General features: G+C 47.0%; 4 protein-coding genes across 6 annotated transcripts; 3 read left to right on the forward strand and 1 right to left on the reverse strand.

Moving 5' to 3' along the window:
- The first annotated feature begins 1,415 nt into the window (after positions 1-1,415).
- LOC112342122 (pentatricopeptide repeat-containing protein At4g02750-like) lies at positions 1,416-3,548 on the forward strand. Of its 2 annotated transcripts, XM_024663430.1 has the most exons (3): positions 1,416-2,693; positions 2,746-2,835; positions 2,881-2,898. In XM_024663430.1, the coding sequence occupies exon 1, from the start codon at positions 1,790-1,792 to the stop codon at positions 2,483-2,485; it is 696 nt and encodes a 231-aa protein (XP_024519198.1). In that variant the 5' UTR covers positions 1,416-1,789; the 3' UTR covers positions 2,486-2,693; positions 2,746-2,835; positions 2,881-2,898. The 2 variants fall into 2 exon arrangements, with proteins under 2 accessions (XP_024519198.1, XP_024519197.1); XM_024663429.1 differs by having other exon boundaries at positions 2,746-3,548.
- Positions 3,259-4,451, forward strand: LOC9637174 (pathogenesis-related protein 5). Its single transcript, XM_002989586.2, has 2 exons — positions 3,259-3,488; positions 3,558-4,451. The coding sequence occupies exons 1-2, from the start codon at positions 3,428-3,430 to the stop codon at positions 4,277-4,279; spliced, it is 783 nt and encodes a 260-aa protein (XP_002989632.1). The 5' UTR covers positions 3,259-3,427; the 3' UTR covers positions 4,280-4,451.
- A 98-nt stretch (positions 4,452-4,549) lies between these two features.
- On the forward strand, positions 4,550-5,509 carry LOC112342123. 2 transcript variants are annotated; one of them, XM_024663432.1, is made up of 3 exons: positions 4,550-5,115; positions 5,181-5,260; positions 5,348-5,509. In XM_024663432.1, exons 1-3 carry the CDS (start codon positions 5,027-5,029, stop codon positions 5,434-5,436), a joined length of 258 nt encoding a protein of 85 aa, XP_024519200.1. In that variant the 5' UTR covers positions 4,550-5,026; the 3' UTR covers positions 5,437-5,509. The 2 variants fall into 2 exon arrangements, with proteins under 2 accessions (XP_024519200.1, XP_024519199.1); XM_024663431.1 differs by having other exon boundaries at positions 5,181-5,509.
- Positions 5,510-6,026: 517 nt separating this feature from the next.
- On the reverse strand, positions 6,027-11,017 carry LOC9637593. The gene is made up of 6 exons (XM_024663411.1): positions 10,901-11,017; positions 8,357-10,851; positions 6,981-8,303; positions 6,694-6,931; positions 6,545-6,637; positions 6,027-6,485 (listed from the first exon to the last, which is right to left on the reverse strand). The coding sequence occupies exons 1-3, from the start codon at positions 10,993-10,995 to the stop codon at positions 8,113-8,115; spliced, it is 2,781 nt and encodes a 926-aa protein (XP_024519179.1). The 5' UTR covers positions 10,996-11,017; the 3' UTR covers positions 6,027-6,485; positions 6,545-6,637; positions 6,694-6,931; positions 6,981-8,112.
- Between the last annotated feature and the right edge of the window lie 7,853 nt (positions 11,018-18,870).

Consider the following 18,870-nt stretch of genomic DNA (forward strand, 5'->3'; position numbering starts at 1 on the left):
GTATATAAAGCCGTGATGGAGTTCTCCAACAGCAACAGGTTTGTCACCGCAGAGGTGTTCGATGTGGTGCATGATAATGCGCTGGTAGTGTCGGCCTCCACAAAGGAGGAGGTGAGAAAAGACCTGGAGAGCAATTCAGACACAGTTGCGGCAGCCAAGGTGGATAGCTTGAGGGAAACAAGGGTGAAGCTTATTTGAGAGCTGATGCCACTCTCTAGTGCACCATGCATCATGCACAACTGTTTCCCCGCAGCACCAGTTTTAAAGAATGTGAATCAGTTCACCTTCTCTCAAACTAGTGAACTGATTCACAGCAATGTCAGGGGATGTGGAGCAGAATTAAACAGAGTCGCAACAGCTTTGATCAATACGGGGAATGTGTTGCCAAGGAGCTATTCAAAAGCTCGTGGACTGCAACAATGGCAGGTTATGGTCTCAATGGAGAAGGGCATGCAGACGGTCTTGTGTGTGTGGGAATGTTCGGGAAGGCTTGGAAATTTTCCATTGTTGATACTCATAACTTGCAAAATGTATGGTGATATCAATTGCCAACAGTCTAGAGAACCTCACACCTGAGTGCGCCATGCGTGCTCCTGGAGCCACGGGAATCTCTGAGCTGTTTAAAACATATATGATCTTTGTTTTATTTTTTTAATCTTTCTTTTCCATTTGTATAATATTGAATATTCTATGACATGAGTAGACGCTAAAAAATATAAAATGTTAAGCATCTGCTATAGTTGATATACTGGGTGCGGATTAATTTGCTTGTTCTTGTTGAAATCAGCACTTAAGACTCATTGGCGAATATACTTTCAACAAAAGGTCACTATCATTTTAACAAATTGAGTAGAAACACGGCATAGTATGACACCCAAATAACTCTCTCTCTTCTCTTTATGATATAGACTGCTAGCTAGAGAAATTCGTTTTGGAGATTCCAAGCTGCTGCATTCAGCTGAGGCATCTCATCATCGCTTGTTTCAAGTCACTAGTAGAACCGAGCTTCTGAATCAAACTAGTAGAATGGAACGTTTGCTGTAGAGTATTCTCTGAAGCCCGTACAGCCAGATCGGGGACTATGTCCATGTTGCAATGAGGTTATGGATGACGAGCTTGGTCCGTTACCAACATTAGCACTTAGGTTCCAGGGGGACATCACATTGATGATCACAACAATGGTATCCCGTAAAAGACTATTTATTGTTACACTTAGTACTTTGTTTTGGACTTTCTTCGCTGCAAGATATAGAACACAAGCTTATACAATTTCCGAAGTCCACGAAATTGCAAGTTGTGGCCTCACTGGAATTTTTTTTTTTCTTATTATTTTTGTTTTTTATTTTTTATTTTGCTAAAACCTCTTACCTCACGTATTAGCTAACGCCGAGAAATTGCAGTCCATTTTCTTCTTCACAGGTTATCAACTCTACAAGGGTACAACTCTGAACACATTTTCGAGCGGGAGGTTCTTCAGGACCTCCAGAGTCCAGGAAGTTTAGGGAGGCAAGGAACAAGGAATCATGCTGGTGCCATTGGTGAGCTTGTGGATGCTGCTGCTGAGCAGGGCAGAAGCTCAACAGGACCCAGAGTTTGAGCAGCAACAGCAGCTTGCAGGTAACAAGCTCCGGTCTCGTAATCATCGACTCTGGCGAGACGGTGTGGCGGAGCGGTGCAGCTGGGGCGGTCGTAGCAGAAGCCGCAGAAGAATGTGGTTCTTGGGAGCACCATCATCGGGGCGTATGCCCAACATGGGAACCTCTAGGAGGCGCTGTGCGTCTCTAGGGAGATGTCGCAGAGGGATGTAGCGTCCTGGACCGCTGTTGTGAGCGCGTATGCCTTCAAGGGGCATCTGGATTGCGCCCTGCACATCTTCGACAGAATGCCTTCCCGCTGCGTGGTGCTGTGGAACGCTATGGTCACTGGGTATCCTCAGAGCGGGTATATGCAGCCTGCAGAGGAGCTCTTCAGAAGAGCGCCCAAGCGCAATTCGGTGACTTGGTCTGTGATGGTGCACGCATATGCCCGGCTGGGGCATCTTGAAGACGCCACGATTAGAATGCCGCAGCAGTCTATCGCCTCTTACACTTCGATCATCTCCGCAAGCGTAGAGAAAGGATTCGTGGAGAGCGCTCGGAAATTGTTCGAGGAGCTTCCCCAGTACGATGTGGTGCTTTGTAGTGCACTGATTAGTGCATATGCCAACACTGGGCACGGCAAGGAGGGCCTCGAGCTGTTCAGGAAAATGGACCAAGAAGGTGTGCAGCCCGATAAGATCATATTCGTGAGCCTGTTGGACGCGTGTGCGAATCCATCGAAGTCATCTTCAGCAGCAGAAGCCAGAACTTTGCACAAAAGCGTGACAGAAGCGGGGTTCCAGCAAGACTTAACGGTTGGGACGGGGCTTGTGAACATGTATTGCAAGTGTTGGAAGATGCTAGAAGTGTGTTGGAAGATGCTTGAAGATTCTGCTGGCAGCCTGTAAGAATCATGCTGATCCAGCTCGTGAGTCACGCGCTGCAGAGCATGTCCTCCGACTCGAGAAAGAAAGAGCAAAGAATTCCTCAATGCATGGGTTTGGAGAGAATAGTGATTTTATTATCAAGCTGGCTGCGTTGCACACATGACATCCCATAGCGAGAAGCGAGAGGAACTACATCTGAAGATCATGCTTGATGAGCCTCACTGAAGAGGTAATTTTTTCGTGTTTGACTACTTGGGAGGAGATCCCATTCTTGCTTGCAGGCTGCCATTGAAGAGCTTGGAGCTACAAAGAAACTGTCTTCTTCCTTATCCCGATTGGACTAGCCACCGGCAACTAGCCAGCACAACAGCGTAAGTTACTTGACTCTCTCTGAGTATTAAAGGTCGTTGCTTTAGTCCGCAGTGGGGCCACAGATTATGTGCATTTCACTGTTGGAAATCATGCGATAGTGAGGACAATGATATAAACGTCGAACGTTGTGGACCCAGCTACGGGTAAGGTTTTGCTCATGGAAAGTTGTTGGAGTTGGATATAGCTGGTTTCAAGCACTTGCTTTATAGTTCTGGAAGGCCATCCGAGACTGTAACTCAAGAAAGTCGGGTCAAGCAAGGTACCCTGTACGGAAACTGTTTGAAGGATACACCTGCTCCTGGCAAGTGTAACTCTGGCTGACAGGAGAGCTGGTGGAAAGGTCTTTCTGTGGAGAAACTAGCGAGCCGTCCTGAATGACGAGGAGTACAGTGAGTCACAAAACATTTTTGCTGGAGGGCGGAAGCCACTTGACGTATATCACATTGAAGACTTTCGAAGGACCAGTAGTTGATCGACATCGCAGAGTAGTGGACAAGTTCGCTACGGCTCTTCTGCTAGTATAAATTCTTTGGGGCAGTCCTCAGAATCCTCAGAATCGAAAGAAGTGAAGAACTAGAAAGCTGAAGAGAAATGGAGGTTCATCGAGTGAGATTGCTGGCTGTGTTGGCTGCTCTTCTTCTCGCAATTGAAGGTAACACTTGTTTTGCATTTCCTCAGGTGAATTTCCAATTCTGTTTCTGAATTGTCGTTCTCTTTTCAGGTGTTAGTTGCGTTCGGATCCGCCTCTACAATGCATGTCCCTTCACAGTGTGGCCTGGCTGGATTTCCAACTCCGGGAAGCCACAACTAGGAACCGGTGGTGTTAAACTCGATTCCTGGCAGTCTCATGACCTCAACCCCGGTGCAGACTGGGCTGGCCGTTTCTGGGGCCGTAGAGGCTGCAACTTCGACGGCAACGGGCGCGGCCACTGCGACTCGGGCGACTGCGGCGACAAACTTAACTGCGGCAACTCGGGTGGTGTCACTCCCGCCACCTTGGCCGAGTTCCAGCTCAACGGCCACGGTAACCAAGACTTCTACGACGTCTCGCTCGTGGACGGCTACAACTTGCCAATGAGAATCAACCCGGAGTGGAACTGCAAGTCGGCTGGCTGTCACAGCGACCTGAACGCTATATGCCCCAACGAACTGAAAGTCTGGAAGGATAACTGGGTGATCGGCTGCAAGAGCGCTTGCGAGGTTTTCCAAACGGATGCTTACTGCTGCAGAGGAGCGCACGACAAGCCTGAAACTTGCCCTCCAACGCCTTTCTCCAAGGTGTTCAAGGATGCTTGTCCACAGGCTTACAGTTATGCTTACGACGATTTGACTAGTACCTTCACCTGCGGTACGGGTGGGGGATACACCATAACCTTCTGCGCCAGTGGAGGATTCGAATTCGGAGCAGCTGGGGAACAAGCTGCTTTCATTGAGAAGCTCTGAAGCCATAACTGGAGATACTGGCTGGCCTGGTTGCGTTTTCAGTGGAGCTGCTGAAGAATGATCATGAAGGAATGCTGGCTTTTTAAGTTTTTAAAACAGACCGGTTTTTTGCAGCAAATGCCCTTTCGCGGCATTTGCTGGAATGCTATATGAATGAGTATATTCTCGTCAATTGCATGGGTTTGGAGAGAATGGTGATTTCAAGCTGGCTGTGTTGCACACATGACATCCCATAGCGCGAAGCGACAACTGAAGATCATGCTCGATAAGCCTGCTGCTTCCCACTGAAGAGCTCACAATGCGCCGCTCCTCGACGAGCGTGTAGGTTCCTTGATCGATTTCGGCGCAATCTCCACAGATTCCGGTTCTGCTCGGGAAGCACATCAGGTACATTTTGATTTTTTCCGCAAGAACTCCAATATCTCCCGAAATCAGGAATCTCCGCGGTGTGGAGTGGATTGAGCAGCATTTACGATCTCTGTGAGTGAATCTTCCAATCTTTTAGGTTTTGTGAAATTCCTCTTGTCCTCTTGTAGGCGATGGCAGCAGATGCTGAAGCAGGTCAGGAAATTACACGAAATGCGAGCCGGACACTGCACCGCCCCCTCAGATTGTTTAAGCAGAATCCTGCACTGGGAGCCGTCCTGGTAATCGTTTTGCTCTTCTGCCTTGCTCTGCTTACTCGCCCGTGAAACGCACACCGTCAACATCAAGTGGTAAATGTGAAGCAAAGGATCAATTTCAACCATGGAGCCGACAGAGGCAAAGTACCTCTTCAAATTCCTACTTCCAAGGCGCAACATGTCGTGCAGGTTATCAAAACCAGGCTCCTTCAGGTAGGCTACAGATAATTTGTACCATTCCTCTTGCTCAATTCAGCATAATCTGTATTCTTTCACAGGCAGCTGTTGTTTCTGGAGGATCAGAAGCCCATCTTGGTTGAGCTTGATTGTCAATGTACAGCAGAGGACCTCCATACAGGTGATGACGACTGTTCAGCCCGTAGTACTGGTCCCGTGGTCCCCAAGTTTTCTAGTTTTCAACCAAATTGTTTATATGTTTGCCCAGTTTACAGAAGATCATGCTTCACTTTGAGCAACTGCAGTACACCTCCAGGTGGTCTCTTCATCTTTAATTTGACCATGCTTGGAACGTAATGGAAACTCTTTTGGCGACTTTGTAAATTGGTTGATGATCCGGTCCTAAATTTTATAAAAAGAAGTTATTTTATTGCATTTGGTTGAAGTTTTTGATGGCTCTTGTTGTAAGTTTTTGTTTTTGACATTATATTTCACCAGCATGCACAACCTTGTGAATTTGTATTATCATGACATTGTAAAAGTAAAGCATAATTAAATTTCACCCATTGATTACTTGTGCATGCATAATAATGTGCACCAAAACCACCTGGTTCTCCTAGCTTCCATGCACAAATAAAATCTCCATCTTCACAATAATCTGGGAGGTCACAATGAAATTTATTATTGACATAAGCAAACCTAGCTGGATCTATAGGCCTTGTATAATCACAACTTTTTGTATAATGCTGTCAATGCACATAAATAAAAATGTTAAATTAACGATGTCGATGTGGAGCCGGATGAATCCGTCAAGGTGGATCCAGCAAGCGGAATTTTCAACGAGGGCCAAACAACTTTGCGATTTGAGAGAACCTCCTGAAGTAGCAGCGCACCTCAAAATCATCTCCAAGGTTTGGATTCTGATCAATCAAGTCCCTCTCGAGGCAGGCACTCCAAAAGAACAACTTAAACTCACATATCGTGCAAATTTACCACCGCCTGGAGAAAGTAGTTTACCATCCTCGTTTGTTATTGTCTCTAACTTCTGCTACACCATGTCTCACACTAGCAGCACCACCAGCATGCGCAGGCCAAGAATGCGGGATGTTGGGTACAAGGGACATGTTGACAACTCGACAGTACTTAACATCTTGCCAGCAGTTCCAGGAGCTCACGATCCAGAGGAAACAGAAATGTCAGATCACGAGTCCCTCGAGTCTACGTCCTGAAAGTTTTCGAGCTTTCAACGCGTAGAACACCGTTTTGGGGCCTGGTCAGTCGCAGCCTGCTTTTGAGGGGCTTCGTATTGCTCAAGACGGTTGGACTTGTGCATTGGGATTTGGGTGTTGCTCAGGAAAACCACCAGTTGGCGGAGGCATTGGATGTCACGCAGGGGCAGGAGGAAGCTGCAACAAATATACAACATTATCATAGCAGCAAATGGGACAACCGATAGACAAGTTACCTTCTAAAGGAATCTCAATCTGAACCTTAACGACCTGTTTTATATCAACGAAGTCTCGTCCTAAACTCCTGGCGGCTTTTTTGCTTTCGTCATCTGAGAGGCACAGCATCAGCGTGGAACATCCACAAGACAGTACAACAAAAGCCCACCGTAGCTGATCTTCTCCACCTTGGCAGAAACTTCAGAGAAAGCCAATGAGAAGCCAAATTAAAGGAACAAACTGTTCAAACTTCCACTCTGCTGTGCAAACGACGTTGTTACGACAGTAGTTGTGCCTGGTAGATAACTCCGTCCAGAATGTTACTCTGTCGGGGCTTTCACGCCTCTTGCATCCGGAAGACAAACAAATTTAGCTTTGTGCAAAACGTTGGGCCCGGGTTGCGTCTCCTGAAAATACGCTCATCAGGAATGAAAATTCTGCAAAATAAAACCATACCTGTTTAGAGCTCAGTTGAAACTACACGTGTAGGTTGAATTGAGTTCTAAATAGTGGCTCTGGCAAAGCCATGCACCTGCACCTGTATGCCATTGCAGACCACAGTACTTGCGCATCATACTCTCTATCTCCAGGTTATCTCTTGCATTGCATTGCTGCCGCACCACTTCAAACACTTGTTCAATATCTCCTTTTGTCGGGTTCAGCTTCTTCCAGGTTTCTATATCCAAAGTCTCCCTACCCATGTTACTCCTGAGAAAGTTCAGCATCTCTTGTGTGGGAACATCTACAAGACCGTTGACAAATGAATCCACATGCAATAGTTTTGCTGCAACGTTGATCCCCATGAAGAGCACTATGAGTCCAGGGATGAGCATCGGAGCCCAGTTTTTCAGCCAGTCTTTTGGCACCTTCACTGTCATACCTTCTGTGTTGTTTACTGGGTGACTCCCCTCAGCATACTCGCAATGGTACCGGACTCTCACCTTATGGCGTAACTCTACGTACTTCATGAACTTGTTATCCTCACTTACCAGATATGGATAGCGTGGACATTCTACTCTGAGGGAGTGCAACATTTTGGAGCTGTGTGCCAACACTTGTCTTCCCATGTTCTCTATCTTATCCAGTGTTGCTTTGATAGACTCCAAGCTTGTTTCCATGCGGTCCAATCGCTGTTGGATGTAAATGAGCACTTTTTTTAAATCCTCATTCTCAATGTCCCTTGGTACTTCTAGAATGTGATTATCCAGCGGGGGAGTGTCGTACACCACCTTCACAAACCTTTCATAATCCTGACAGACTTTAATGAGATCAATAGCTCTCTTCTGGATGTGTTCTCTCTGCTCACTTGGTAGCAGAAGCTTACTCAGCTCATCATCTTCATTGCGGGTCCAAGTGTGGGAGTAATTCAGGCCTTTCTCCTCTGCTTCTTTTTGAATTTGTGAAAGCGGGACAGCCACTTCAGGTGAGTTCAAGTGTTGAATTCTTTGAATTTCTGGTTCACTATGTGGTTGGTGCATTCTCCTCTCAACATATCTAGTCTTCAAAACTTTCTCTTCACCAATTTCCAGCTCACCAAAGCAAACATCTAAAACACAATTCTTGATCTTCATCATCAGCTCCTCAGCCTTCATACTACCATCCTGAGGTGCCAAAAGCATGATTCCACCCATTGTCTGTCTGTCCATGAATCTGTATCACCTCCTATCCTCACATATACCCCAAGCCTATCTTCATTGAACGATACCCAGCCACTTCCAACATCAAAACTTGGATTCTTACATTCTTTATGAAGTTTGGCTTGAATCATTGCAAAGATACCTGTCACACAACATTCATCTGTTAGTTGAAATACAATTTTAATCCTAAATTACCTGATGGAAAGAGTTTAAACGTGACATCCTTGCATTCCAATCTCCTGCCCCAGTACTTGTACTTCTCCCCTTGTTTTCTGTCAAATGGGGCGTATGACAGCTGGATGCCTGAAAGTGCTGGTAAAGCAACTTCTTTAGGTAGAGGTTTCCATGTCCCAGTCCAGCCATCGTCTATGGGTATCAGCACACCCATCTCATACAGGCACTGAAAAATATATTCGACTTTGGCTTGTTCTCCTTGACAATGTTTGAATAGTTTATCTGCAACTGCATGTATGTCTTGTACCATCTGTTGTTGGCTGTTTGATGAGATATTTATCTTCTGGGGATCAATAAACAGGCTGATCACATCTCGAATAAACCACTCCACATCTAAGATGGCATACTTTGAAATGGAATCAAAATAAACCACCTCTCCCAAGTCATGCAGGAACAAGAACACGAATTTGATCATGTTCTGCTTCTGAGCCTCATCCAAACTTGTTTTGATCTGTTTTTGATATTTCACCAGCAGTTGTTTGCCAATATCTTGCACTTCCACAATCTGCATTTTATTCTTCTTCAGTTGTATGCACATTTCTTTGGCATCTTCACACAAGCCAGGGACTCTGAGTTGTTGTGAAAGTAATATTTGTAAAGACTTTCTTAATTTGCTTTTCAAAACCTGTAAAGTCCTTGCCTTTATTGCTTTCACCTTCAAGATGTTTTCATCAATGTCCAAAATCCCCCAGTACTGCCCAATTATGCAAACCACCTCATCCACAAGTGTATCAAAGGTGACTTTTTCACTGAAGAGGTTGAGTGCAATAAACACTTTAGGCTTCCGTTTGGATGATGACGGCTTGTGGGAAGGAATAAACCTCAACCAATACACCAGCACAGTAGTGAAGTTTTTGCGGTTGACACTGTTGTCCACTCTCAATACTACCAAGAACATGCTCTTGTCGAACCCCCTCAGGAAAGAGTGGTGGAATGCATGAAACTCATACTGGCCAGCCATATCACAAATCAGCAGCTTCTGTTCAGTGTTGTTGAAGGTGAAGGAGAGGGGTTGCAACTCAATTCCAGATGTTGAAGGGTGTCGTTGGAGGCAAGCTGGGAGTGGCAAATATTTTTTGCGACTGATGTTTGTTTTGATGGTGGTCTTCCCAGCCTGAGTTGGACCACACAAGAACAGTTTTGCCATATAAGCCTCCTTGTCTGAGGCTCTAGCAGCTCGAAATATGGAATTCCGCTTCAACAGTTCACTGCATTTTGCGTCCAGGGCTTCTGATCCCTTTGTCACGTAGAGTTCTTCCAGATGGCTTTGGTAATTCCTATCTAGTGCTTCCAGCATCTGCTTCTGCATCCACATGTCCAAGGTTCCCCCGACTTCCAGGCTTTGAAGATTGCAATCTGGGTTTCCAAGAATCAAGTCACAGACCATATCCAGATTCTGTGGCGTCACCCATATGTTGAGCTTGTGTATCTTGCTTGCCAGCATTCCCTGGAATAGATCTTCATGCTCAAATGTTCTACAGTCCAGTCGTACCAAGCTTGAGTGTCTCAGATGGGCCCCAAGCCTCGCTTGAGCATCTGGCGTCAGTCTGTCCTCTATAACTAGCTCTTGAAGTGTGCGCGTCTCGCTCAGACCATCAATAAATACTTGCGGAATGTTTGTAGCCTCGAGTCTGTATGTAAAACCTAAACTTAAGCGTGTCAGCTTGTATTGTGGATTTTCAACCAGTGCTGTTCCCGCGATTGCGTAGTATTTCTCTGCAGAATCCTCCCGCCTTGGCATCCCTATTGATAATGTCAAGTCTTGAATTTTGCTGCTAGGCAGGGCCTTCATGAGGCACTCCACTCCCTTGTAACCGATGTCGTTCCAAGTGATGCACAATCTGTGCAAAGAGCAGCTACCGCTCTCCAAAGCACCACCCAAACTCGTTGCACCTTCTTCTTCGATCCCATTAAGCTCCAGGCGCAACACACTCAGGTGAGGGAGATGGCCCCCTTGAAGAGCCTCACATAAAAGCTTGAAATTCTTGTCACCTATATGGTCATATTGTAGGTGCAGCTCTTCCAGGCTCTGCAATTTGGAACTTGCTGCTGCCCGTGCCAGAACCTCTGCTCCTCTGTCATCAAACCCTATGTCCACCAGCTCCAAGCTCCTCAGTCTAGCACTGCTGCCCGGACTAAGGTGTTTGAGCAGACCATCCAACCCTTCGTTTCCTAATCTGGTTTTGTCAGAAATCCACAGCCTTTCCAGCACACACTTGGGAGACGCCAGAGCCTTGCTTAGAGCCTCCATGGCATTCTCGCCCAATTCTCCAGCGGAGTATAGCCCTATGCCAGCAGTCGCAAGGAATAATGGGCATATTGCGTCCATCAATTTGTTGTCATAACCCAAATCTATGTGCCAGAATACCAACCGATCCAGCGGGCATGGCAGGGTTGAGATGGAGGAGCAGAGCTCTTGAAAGCTGGATAGCGGCAGCTTCACCAGGTCATTGCCCCTGTTTAAATGACCGTCACGCGATAGTGCTCAAAAATTCACTCACTTACCCTTCAATCCTAAGCCGTTTCAAAGCGGTGCTGTTGTTGCTGCTGCTCTGCAGCAAGACTGAGAACCTCATCTGAGGGGCCGAGAAAATCTCCATGGAAATCGTCAATGCCCTCCTTCAGCGCCCGCATCTCATCAATAGGGAAACCCACACTCTTCGCTACAGCTGCTATGGTAAGCTGATAGTCAAGACAATCCCCATCCTCTCCCAGAAACACAGCTGCAAACTCATTTTTCGGATTGAAATGCCTTGACTCGTCGTCAGCAAAGACATAACGGAGCAATGCGCCCACATGGATGAGGATGGTCAGCAGCGATAAGCTGGAGAATTTGGCTTTCAACTGCAGCACCAATTCACTCACTCGCTCTGTTGATACTCTCCCTTCACTAAGAAGCTCACCCCACTCAACCTTGTGCAGCCCATCCAGCAGCACCCGCATCCCAGGAAGAGAAACCATCAAGTTCCCTTGACTCTCTGCCAGAAATCTCTCAAACTCCTCAATTCCATAGCATTGCCTCCAGACAAGTCTATCCCGAGCCATGGACGCTAGGGCACACACGGATCTGAGTAGCCCCTCTGGGGTTCAGAATATAAACGATTTTTCCATTCTATAATTTCTTCATTGTGAAGTGATTTGTCATGAAATAATGTTGACGTGACATTTGGCCCAACTTTCTTTCCGCCCAGAAAGTTTCTGGACCCTGTCGCCTGTACCATCAGATTCTGAACTCCAGCATGGAATGAGTTGAGAATCTCTCACCTCCTGTGTTGTGTATTTTATTATACACAATACAGGAGGTGAAAGATTCTCCAGTCATCATTTTTTATTAATTTGAAATATCATATTTAAAAGATTTACTTCAAAATATAAACTTAAAATTTTTTTAAACATAATATATTTGTATACCTCTAACATCTTTTATTTTCGAGTTTTAATAGCCAAGGTCCATTTTTTTATTGCTATAATTCCAAGGCCAGAATGTACATAAATATATGAGAGATGTGATCATTGCTCTTTTGTGGAACACCAGTCAGTGATCTTCATCAGTTCACTTAAGCCCCAGTGGGAAGATGAATTTTTATTTGCTAACATAAATTAAATAATAAAACAATCTTATTAACACTCTTGTTTGATTGGGCAAAACACACTTAGAATATTCTCAATTAGATTATTTTAATGTAAAAAACTCTATTTATAACTCCAGCTTTGATGACCCAAAGCATCAAAGCTGGAGTTATAAATAGAGTTTTTTACATTATAACGTGGCAAGGGTACCCTAAATCAATCGTCTTAGGGTTTAAGGTTTAGAGCAGGGAGCATGGTGAGCATCATCATCAACAGGAACTTTAAGGCTCCAGGCACTAAAGGCAACGCACTTTGTGGGGAGATGATTCCCAAAAACACTGCCTCCAAAGAGCTGAAACAGGAGTTGGTGCGCGGAGGCCTATCTAAAGCTGGGGGAGTTCCCGAATGCTCTGGCATCGCTGTTCTCGAGAACGACGAGTTCCATGTCAAGGCAACTTTCCACAAGGCAAGAGCTCTTTACACAGTGTGGGTGAGGATGACGCAGCAGTGGAATGCCTGTACAAACTACTGATGGCGAACAGCAAGCCTGAGCTCCAACAGGAAGCTGTCAAGCTTCTCCCGCCAGCAAGAATGCGGCTTGTTCACTGACACCGCGGCCAAAGCTGAAGGTTTCATCAAAGGCGATGCCAAACGGCCAGGCGCTCTTGCCTGTGTCCGGGCGTTGTGCGAAACCCGTTGAAGGAGTTGTCTGTGAGAGATGCAGGCTGGTGAGCTACTGCAGTGTCAGGAGCATGGCCGGGGTTCAAGATGTCAAGCTCTACGACTTGTGTTTTGCTGCATCAGGTAATCTCTGCGGCTACTCGGGCAAGGTGCGGGTCTTGGTGAACGACAACAACGCTCAAGTGTCTGTCCAGAACTTTATGATCCTGGAACTGCTGAAGCTCTTCAGCCGAGACGCAGTAGAGGTCGCCATTGCCTTGTGGTAATCGGATGCTATGACAGACGGGTGTCTGTCGCAGCAGGCTGGGATGTTCTCAAGAGATGCGGATTTCTAGAGCACTCGGCTACAACCACTATTGCATGCAGGCTCTTTTCTGTCCTACATCGCGCTCCGCTTGTGGCATCGTTCAAGGGTGGTCTGTCCATGCTTTGGACCGACTTTAATGATAATGTCTGGAGCCTTTTGCATAACCAAGAGCAGCCTGAGGATGTGAAAGAAGACTTGCCTAGGAAGGAAATCTTTCATCAAATGGCTGTGCTACAGCAGTCTATGGTTGATCAGCCATTTGTCGGCATTGGGCAAGCGTCCTTTGCTCAATTCGGTCCCAATGCTGCAGGTGGTGCAGACGGTCCTGTCGAGAACACCATGGAAAGTCTCTTCAGCCAGCATGGTCGCAGTTTCACGTTCATTCTGGACTCCTTCTCTTTTGTTACTAAGGAAGATGTTTCGTGTCTTTCACCTAGCAACTCTTCTGCCAGGATGCTTGACTGCTTGCTGATCAGTTGAAGGCAGTATAAAGTATAAAGTTTCACTGTATCATGACTTCCAACATTGCTGACTCCAACTACCTTGGGATGGAGAGGGTGTTAACCGCATGGGGGCCTCTTCTGGCGACCAAGGAGAAGCTTTTCCTACAAAGGATCAGAGTTTGTCGTTTATTTTATGTGCTGACTTAGCTGGATGTGCTAGCAGTTTTGAATACCTCAGAAGCGACTTCATCTCCATCACGAAATGCGGGGTCTTGAGAAATGTGTTGAGTGTCCTCTCTTCCGAAATATCGCGTTTCCTCAGTAGCTCCATACAAAAGTGTTTCTGCTCAGCATATGGATGTGGATGAGAGTTTGGATTTTTGCGGAGGTCATTGATGAAGTCCTACCTGCACCCGACGGAACCATTTCCTGAAGACGACCATGAAGTCCTTATGAGGCAACGGACAAACGGCTCTAACGTTAATTCGGACAACTCTGATCCTCGCCTGCTACATTTCTTGTAAGTGAATTTCCCTTTTCGTTTTGGTCCTGGAGTCTTGAATTTGTTTTTCGCAGTGAAGTACACACGCAAGCGAGAAGCCGCGTACCGTGGTGGAAATTTCAGGAATTTACCTCCCTGTGCTGTATAAACCCTAAACCCTAAACCCTAAACCCTAAACCGGTACATAAAGCACGTAAGCCCACAATATGGGTTTATGTGCCATTAATATGGGCCACATGCCATATTATTAGATTTATGCACGTGTGATTGGTAAATGCATATGTCACATCATCTTTGTTTTACCTCACACACTATATCAGGCCTAATGAACCATATCACATATGCGCACATGCTATATATATGGAGAAGTATTATGCAAGGATAGAAATTCAATGCATGATTGTGGAGAGCAATGGCATGAAGCCACATGCTAAATAACATTTTAGAGAAAGAATTAAAATAAAAACATGCAAACAGTATTAAGTGGACCAAGACTTAGAAGTGCACAATTGAATGAGGTATTTCTAATAAATACTTCACTCACCTCATATAGGAATGGCTACCACTCTCAAATGGCGTATCGCCTCATGCCATCACCTCGCAATTTGTTATAACAATCCGATGAATTCATATTCGGCTTGTTCACCTTGAACTTTAAGTAAGATTTGCTAGAACAACTAAGAATTTATACTTGTTATTTGTATCATCTCAAATACAAAATACAAATACTAGGAATGGCGTAAGGCCACATGCCATCACGCCTCCTCTGATTCAGATTCGGATTGTTCACCTTGAAATAAAATACATTAGAAACTTAGTAAAGGAATATTAATGAATCTCACCTTGAACCCGGGTTATGAATGCTCTTGCTGCATCTCTTGCATGGTCTGGCAAGGTGATGGTGGCACTCTGCTTCCGCATCCAACCATGCACAACATTATCCACCAATATGCTCATGCTGGGATCCCTTGGATTCAGCACCCATCTCTTTTCTAGGCAATCCTTCGTATATCCGGAACTTAGCTTGAACCACTCCACAGTTACATTGAAGGAGTTAGTTTCTGCGTCCTCCTCTGCATCAGTGGTGCAACGCCCCACCCATATCATTTGTTTTTTATTACTGGGTCTGACAAGCATGACCATTCCTTTGCAGACCTGTACTGGATTGAATGCTGAATCCGGCTTCTTGTTCCTCGGCCCACAATAGTGATCCTCAACATCGTTATCTGTCACTGCATTTCTTGTTCCGCTACTATCTGGTGCTCTGGGTTCTGGCCAAAAGGACTCTTCCAATTCTTCATATACAACCGGCCCATTTTGGATAGCAAATATAATCTTCTCCCAGTATTCGAGCAAAGGCTTGCACCTCTTAAAATAGGATTCTCCACCAAACACCAACCCCCTCTTCTAGAAGGCAATATGCTGTCTAATCCCGGCCACTATACTTTCCTGGTCTTTGAGTCCATCCGGGTGCATTGGCCGTGGGGAACCCTGAGGAATCATAGGTTCCTCAGTTATGGGATCTCTCTTGAAGAGTTCAATGCCGTCCACTGGCAGCCACACTGTGTCCCATTCTCTCATCTTGTACCTCATCACTGGAGCACCGTCACGCATGCTGAAATGAAATTGAAGACGTTTGGAGTGGCCAATCAGCATTTTGGATCCGTCCCTGATGTAGCTTCTTACAAACCCCTTAAAGTCTGGAACCTCTGTCAGAAGTGCAGCTTCAACAGTGCCTTTGATGCAATTTTGGAATTCATTGTAGAGTTGTGGGAGGGTGAGGACATTGGATTGCCAGAGGGACTCTGCCAGGTGACTGAACATGGCATCGACGTCTTCATGAGTGTGCCCAACCATGAGAAAGCCAAGTGTAACCGTTTCAAATATGCCTCAAATATATCTCAAGAGCAAGAGACGTTGGTTAGAAGGCGGCTCAACCACAACATCGAGCAGAGAAGCTGCAGGACTGCATATTATCATAACAGGATTCTTTTTTTTTCCCTGGATGAAGCTACCCTAGAGCGCTGATTCGTATGTGATTGCAGCTCCTCCGGTTGACGTTCGTTTGAGTACCGCTGCTGCACCTTCCCATACTTCCTGTGCTGCCGGACATTCCCATAAGATGTGTCGCTGAGTTTCTGTGGCGCCACAGGTCTTGCAGGCTGTGTTCGGAAGATGTATGGCGACCAGAGAGGGAAGACGTTCTTGTTGGGCCAGCCACATGAAGTAGCGGTTCTTAGCTGACCAGCGCCCCTTCCAGATCTTGTTGATGCAGTGTGAGTGGTTCCTGGAACAGATCTGTTGGGCCTTTGCTTTCCGGATGAGGGAGGATCCAGTCGGCACCCTGATCAGTTTGCGGCCTAGCTTGGTCTCGTACTGGAAGAAGTCCTTGCACGTGGTTCCCCTCCAATGCCACTCTGCGGGATCCCACTTGAGTTCGTCCAAGGTTTGTTGGTGGAACCAGTAGAGGCGAGCGTATTGGTTTTCTGGGATCAAAGGATCAATGTTGGCAGTTTTTTTCTCCATTTGAATCACTCTGATCGGTTTAGCTCTGCTCATGTCAGGGAGGTCCTCGTACTCGGGGATAACGATGGGGTACAAGCGTCCGGTCTGTCCTGCCTCGAAGACTAGTCTGTAAGCCACAAATTTTTCCTTTCCAATTTGCCAGCTTACCTCGCCTATCCGTCCAACACCGCCTTGGATTTTGCTAAGTTCCCTTGCCAAGGTTCTCGCCTATGGTACCAGCTCCTACTTGGTCTCAGCTACTCACTGCACGAGCAACGGAGTGTTAGCCACCATCCACGGATTCCCAAATCACTCCCAATCCCCCTCCCCGGGTTAGACTGGACTTAAGGTTCGGCTACACTCCCCGCAAGCACAAGCAGCCAAGCACACCAAGCTTCCAGGTTCCTAACATCCTTTGGTACCACAAGACTTGATCATGGGACCCTCTAAATCCCAAGTCTTGAGTGCAACACTTGCTTCGGGACGCCGGGGCGAAACACCGTGGCTTAGCGGCCCGGTATGGGTACCTCTCGCCCCCCACTTCCATCCCGAAGGAAGGCCCAAGCCCCTAGGCAGGGCGAGGACCAATGAGCCGCATGGTACTCAAGTGGGGCACCACTCCACTTGAGCCGGGAGCACCGCAATCGGTTTCCCTTTCGAGAGTGGGAGCTGCTCTTGTGCACTTCCTTGGATGGCCCCTCCGGCACCAGCCAAGTCCATGCTCACTCCCACCCAAGGCCCCTTAGTCCCAGTCCCAACCTCAAGTCGGTTTGGAAGCCCAACTGGAGAGTCCCTTCAAAATTGGTTCCTGGACCTCACTATCCCTACTATACTTTTGGAACCCCCTGCAGCCCCCCCCCCCTGGGGGACGCACGCTTTGGGCTTTCACCCCTTGACCCGTATTAGTATTTGGACTTAGTCTCTGGCTCGATCTCGGATCCGATTTCGGATCCGACTTCGGATTCGGTCTCGGACTCGATCGCGGACTCGATCTCGGACCCGATCTCGGGCCCGACCTCGGACTCGACTTCGGACTCGGTCTCGGACCCGATTTCGGATCTCGGACTCCGTCTCGAACTCGGTCTCGAACTCGGACTCGAACTCGGTCCCCGAGTCGGTCTTGGACTCGATTCCGGACTCTATCTCGAACTCGGTCCTAGAGTCGGTCTTGGACTCGATCTTTGACTTGGTCCCATCCGATGAACTCTTTGTCATTTTGGTCATGCTTTCGGGGTTCCCTTAGCCTACGACACCTCGGCGAGTTGGTTCCTTACATAGTCCCGATGCCATGTTGGGGAGGGTGCATACGATCGATTCATCCACCTTCCACCAACGATGGTGCTGATCTTCTTGCAGGTTTAGTTGTTCAAGGCATGCGTGTTTGGCTGCTAAAAAGGCTGTCTGGAATTTACGCATCCTGTGTTCTGAGATGGTTAATCCGTAGAAAGCACTGATTCGGTCGCAGTTGTGGGCCGTCTGGTTGGGCTGGATCATGGTGTCTGCCTCTGCGAAGGTTCTCATCCCTGCTCTGTGCAGGTCTCTGCATGTCTGGTCCAGGCCGCGATCCTCTGAAGCTCCGAGCGTTTTACCCTTGACAGCGAAGAGTTTGCTCAGGAAAATTGGCTGCCGGTCCAGTTGTTCTTTGGTACGAGGTGGTTTACGTTCCAGCTTGCACTTGAATTGCCTCCAGAGCTTGAACAGCTTTCCTGAAAATGTGTGAGCCTTTGTCATTTTGAGTTTGGTGTCTGAGAAGAGCCATTGTTCATCTGACGCCCAGTTTTGTCTGGTGTGCTCATTCCTGTCCGGGAGGACTTTCAAAAATTGTGCTCGCAGCAGTATTCTCCATGGTTGGTGGCCAGGCATGAGCATCCTTGTGAAAATCTTGAAGAGAAGTGCCTTGCATTGTTCTTCGATGTCAATAATATTGAGGCCCCCTTCGTGCTTCGGAAGTGTTACTGACCGCCAGTTGACCTTTGCTCCACCACGCGACACGCAGGAGGAGCCTTTCCAGACATAGGTTCGAATGAGTTGGTTCATTTCCTGGATCGTTCGCCTGTCCATGTTCCAGCATGCTGCCAGGAACCAGATCGCTCCAAGCAGGATGCTGTTAGCCACCACGCAGCGTGCTGAGAACGATAGTTTTCTGCTCGCCCAAAACTTGAGTTGATCCCTTAGTTTTGTTACAGCTTTTTGGTTCTGGGGTTCTGGATCATATTGGCGTCCCACTTGAAATCCTAGGTAGCGGGTGGTCTCCTCTGTGTCCAGCCATTTGAAACCCAGCTCCGTGCCCCATGTTGGAGGTCTGCCGGGGGGGAGCCATAGTCCTACCGATTTATGCCAGTTTATTTTTGATCCCATGGCCTCATTGAAAAAGTCCAGGTCCCTTTTGACATTTGAGAGGTTCTCCGGTGATCCCTCCACGATCAGGCTTGTGTCATCTGCAAAGGCTGAGGATAGGAGGTCCTCC

Source organism: Selaginella moellendorffii, unplaced genomic scaffold, assembly GCF_000143415.4.
Source record: "Selaginella moellendorffii unplaced genomic scaffold, v1.0 SELMOscaffold_99, whole genome shotgun sequence".
Classification (NCBI taxonomy): domain Eukaryota; kingdom Viridiplantae; phylum Streptophyta; class Lycopodiopsida; order Selaginellales; family Selaginellaceae; genus Selaginella; species Selaginella moellendorffii.

What these genes read in the sequence shown, in the direction of transcription:
- LOC112342122 (XM_024663429.1), top strand. Translation starts at nt 1,790, where the DNA reads ATGTCGCAGAGGGATGTAGCGTCCTGGACCGCTGTTGTGAGCGCGTAT.
- LOC9637174 (XM_002989586.2), top strand. Translation starts at nt 3,428, where the DNA reads ATGGAGGTTCATCGAGTGAGATTGCTGGCTGTGTTGGCTGCTCTTCTT. An exon ending in TCTTCTTCTCGCAATTGAAG is followed by an intron (nt 3,489 to 3,557) that starts GTAACACTTGTT and finishes TTCTCTTTTCAG; the next exon opens with GTGTTAGTTGCGTTCGGATC.
- LOC112342123 (XM_024663431.1), top strand. Translation starts at nt 5,027, where the DNA reads ATGGAGCCGACAGAGGCAAAGTACCTCTTCAAATTCCTACTTCCAAGG. An exon ending in TCAAAACCAGGCTCCTTCAG is followed by an intron (nt 5,116 to 5,180) that starts GTAGGCTACAGA and finishes ATTCTTTCACAG; the next exon opens with GCAGCTGTTGTTTCTGGAGG.
- LOC9637593 (XM_024663411.1), bottom strand. Translation starts at nt 10,995, where the DNA reads ATGGAGATTTTCTCGGCCCCTCAGATGAGGTTCTCAGTCTTGCTGCAG. An exon ending in AAACGGCTTAGGATTGAAGG is followed by an intron (nt 10,852 to 10,900) that starts GTAAGTGAGTGA and finishes TCATTTAAACAG; the next exon opens with GGGCAATGACCTGGTGAAGC. An exon ending in GTTTAAACTCTTTCCATCAG is followed by an intron (nt 8,304 to 8,356) that starts GTAATTTAGGAT and finishes GTTGTGTGACAG; the next exon opens with GTATCTTTGCAATGATTCAA.